We start from the raw sequence: 4,013 nt of genomic DNA, 5'->3' as shown, positions 1-4,013 counted from the left end.
TGCACAATCTTTGCAGTTTTCACATTGTGAAATTATGATATGTGAATGTTTTTTCTGTCTGTAGACAGTTGATGAAATAAAGAAAATAGGATTGTAAAAGGTTTTGTCATTCTCAGTAATCATACAGTTTTGAATCATTGAATCATTCAGTTGGTAAGGAATACTGAAGGCTACAAACTTCAGCAAGCGTTTGGTTCTGTACAGAACATCTGAGGTTCCTTTCAGAACCATCTGAGAACCTTCAGTCCAGGAGCCACAGAACTGTTCCACTGTCAGAACAGTCTGGGTTCTGTTTAGAAACTTTTGGCACAAGCCTAAAAAAACGAGCCTGTGATTGACTACATTTCCCATGAGCCTCTCTGTTTTGGCTCTGTACTCTCTCTACCCCAGAAGTTGTGGAGGGAGGAGAGTGGGAGGAGGAACGGGAGGAAGAGGAGGAGGAGGAGGAGGAGGAGGGGGAGGGGAGGGGGGGAGTTGGGAAAGAATGTGTGGAATTTATTTCCTGTTCAGCTTGGAGAGAGAGAGAGAGAGAGAGAGAGAGAGAGAGAGAGAGAGAGGGAGAGAGAGAGAGAGAGAGGAGGGAGAGGAGAGAGAGAGAGAGAGAGGGGGGGGGAGAGAGAGAGAGAGGGAGAGAGAGAGAGAGAGAGAGAGGGGGGGGGAGAGAGAGAGAGAGAGAGAGAGACAGAGAGAGAGAGAGAGAGAGAGAGAGAGTAAAGTAACCAGGAACAACCATGGCAGTGTCTGAACTCTCTTCCCCCGACCAGAGAGACAGAAAACGACCAGGAGCTGAAAAATGACGGAGAGAGAGAGCTGACTCCTCTCTTTCCTGCTGGATTATTCTTTCTCTCCGTCTCTCCCTTCCTCCGGTCCTCGTCCTGGTCCTGGTCCAGAGCTCCAGACCTCCAGACCTCCAGACCCGGTCCCAGTCCGGTCCCGGTCCAGCAGGTCCAGCATGGCCGAACCCCTGCTGAAGAGAACGTTCTCCCGGCTGCGGGGGAAAGACCGCTCCCGGAGGAAAACCGACCCCAAACTGAGCGGTGAGGACGAAAAACTGCTGAAAATAAAGTTGAATAAGTGAATAACAGGCTTTACTGCTGCAGCACATCAATGGCATGAAGAGTGAGAGTGTGTGAATTTAAAAGCTTATTAGTTTAGTTGTATAAAATGTGTTATCAGCATTATCAGTTTGGTTTAGAAGCTGCAGTGAACTGATCCTGACCTGCTGATGGGAACATGATGCACATTTGGGGTTTTTTGCACATCCTGTTTATTCTGTAAATTTCACACAGTTTGTCTTCATTTCTCCTCTTCCTCTCATTGGTTGGATATTGCATGCAGCTATATTTAGAATGGTCACTGATTTCGTGCCTGCACAGTTTTTTTTATTTGTATATTTTCATAATCCTACATAGGGATTTTTTTGTATGCGGGATATGCTGCTGTGGTTGCCTCATCATGCTGAAATCCAGACCTTTTCACACTTAATTCACACTTTCTATTTAACATGTTCTGTGATGTTCTGTTTAATACTCATCTGCTCTGTCCGTCCTCGCTCTCTTTCCCTCCGCCTGTCCCTGCTGAAGTTCCTCTGAGCAAAACACTGAACCTTCAGCCGGCCGCCTCACTGGGTTTAAATAAGAAGCTTGTCCAGAATCCACGTGTGATTTTTAGATGTTGGACGTTTGTTGGTCGGTTTCTCAGCTTTGGAAAGTTTTTGAGCAGCAGAAGCTTCACTCTGTTCATCTGGATCCACAAGCTGCTGCAGGTTTGGAGAAGACCGGGAAACCTTCACCGTTTGAATCCGCATGGTGATCCACGTCGGTCCGGTCAGTCGATCCATCGCTGATTCACTGACGAAATGTTAGTTATCAAAATCTTTGACCAATCAAGTTCAAGCTTCCAGGTTCTTTATGGTCATCAGCACGTGGCGTTCCTGAGCCTAGAGCCACAACATGTCAACAACGTAAACAAATGCAGTATACAAACAATGCAGTAATAATGTAGTGCAAAATGTGAGAAGAAATGTAAAAAGTAAGAAGCAATAAAAATATAAGTGGCAGAGTATAATAACAGTATAAAATAGAATATATAAATAGAATAAAATAAAATATATGTACACTTTTCAAATATATGTGTATGAAATGGAATGAAGATGAGATGTAAAGTGCGGTTGGCATGACAGCAGCGAGGCAGAGTGATGTCATCTGGAAACGCCTCAGAGCGACAGTCATGATGTCGTCGCTTCAAACAGCTGATTGATCCTGTTTTAATTCATCGATCCATTCAGGTTTCTAAGAACTGACAGAATCTCTAAATCTAGCTCGCTGTCATCCAGTTCCTTTGCCGGCGGCCATGTTGGTAGCCGTTGTCGCTCTGTAACGCTCGTTATAAGGAGGTTTGTCCCGCCTACATCCACCAGCCAATCAGGTTTGTCGGACAGTATCTGACCAGACTGAGATGAATCAGCATGTGAATTCAAACAGAGATGAACTGAGACTGATGGAGCTGGACGGGAAACACCTCACTGCTCTGCTCCTCTGATCTTCTCCGAACCTGCATCACTTGTTGGCAGAGGAGGGGACTCGAGTCACATGACTTGGACTCGACTCACATGACTTTGGACTCGACTCACAGTTTTAACTGCTTGAGACTTGACTTGATGCATGAAGAGAAGACTTGAGACTTGACTTGACTTGGGTTCTGGTGACTTGGGACTTGACTCTGACTTGTACTTTGATGACTTGAAAAGGTTTCTAAAGTCCTTGACTTGAGATCTTGTGTTTGTGTAAATGACTTAGATTGAAAGTGATGAGATTTGTTCCAGCGGACGACCGAATTTAAATTCTGTTTTCTGATTTGTATGGAATGATTGAATTTATTGAAGTTGAAACTGATTATAGAAATCAAACTCATGATGCTCTTACCAAGTTTTTATCCTATTAAAACCATATTGCATTGAAAAGTCCTAGATATTTAGTTTTCTTTAGATATTAAATTGATACTGGACTCTTGATTTGTTCTGACCTTGACTTGCTGTTCTACATTTAGACTTGAGACTTGACTGAGACTTGTGCCTCAAGACTTGAGACTGACTTGAGACTTCGAGCAGAGTTGACTTGGTCACACCTCTGCTTGTTGGGGATCCAGAATATTCCAAACCCAGACTGTATTCTGACAGTAAGCTTGTCCAAAATCCAGATATGATTTTTAGATATTGGAGTTAGACGGTCCTTAGTGTCACAGTGTTGGGGCTCGAACTCGTGACATTCCAGTTGCGGGACGTCCAGCAGGTCCAGAGACGATGACGTAGGTTAAAGATCCTGTTACTGACGACCCGATCAGGGATCAATAAAGCCTCATCTCCTCTGATCTAATCTAATAGAACAGAATTGAGTTGTTGCGGGACTTTTCTTCTCTCTGCAGCTGAAATCATCTCAGTCTGAAACCACAAGATGTTTCCTCACTGCTTCTGAATGAAAATATTGATTTCAGTTTCCAGGGAAAAACACACTGCAGTTTCCAACGTCTGCTAATGTGGCACACTTTAGATAACAGCCTAATATTCCTGCAATATTCCTGCAATATTCCTGTAATATTCCTGTAATATCCTGTACATCCCTACAGTGTGTCTGGTATTCATAGTAAGTTGTAGTACTGGATGGTATTTTCTCTCCTGTTCAGTTCAGCTGCTAAAGTTCAACTCAACTCTGGAGACACAAAGTTAGATCTGTGTTTACATTCCCAACCGGACGAGAGACATGGGGAGAGAGAGAGAGAGAGAGAGAGAGAGAGAGAGAGAGAGAGAGAGAGAGAGGGAGAGAGAGGGAGAGAGAGAGAGAGGGAGAGAGAGAGGGAGAGAGAGAGAGAGAGAGAGGGAGAGAGAGAGAGAGAGGGAGAGAGAGAGAGAGAGGGAGAGAGAGGCAGACAGAGAGAGAGAGAGAGGAGAGAGAGGGAGACAGAGAGAGAGGGAGAGAGAGAGAGAGAGAGGGAGAGAGAGAGAGAGAGAGAGGGAG

The 4,013-nt window shown here is 44.5% G+C and overlaps 1 protein-coding gene across 1 annotated transcript in view; it reads left to right on the top strand.

Annotated features, from left to right (window-relative positions):
* The first annotated feature begins 952 nt into the window (after window positions 1-952).
* The window catches only part of syde1 (synapse defective Rho GTPase homolog 1), a 32,269-nt gene continuing 29,208 nt past the window's right edge, over window positions 953-4,013 (top strand). Inside the window, exon 1 of the mRNA XM_071924128.2 lies at window positions 953-1,037. Coding sequence (XP_071780229.1) covers window positions 953-1,037 — 85 coding nt within the window. The remainder of the gene's footprint in view (window positions 1,038-4,013) is intronic.

Source organism: Centroberyx gerrardi, chromosome 20 (genome assembly GCF_048128805.1).
Source record: "Centroberyx gerrardi isolate f3 chromosome 20, fCenGer3.hap1.cur.20231027, whole genome shotgun sequence".
Lineage (NCBI taxonomy): Eukaryota > Metazoa > Chordata > Actinopteri > Beryciformes > Berycidae > Centroberyx > Centroberyx gerrardi.
Note: the sequence above shows the minus strand (reverse complement) of the source record. Positions and strands in the feature narration are given on the sequence as shown.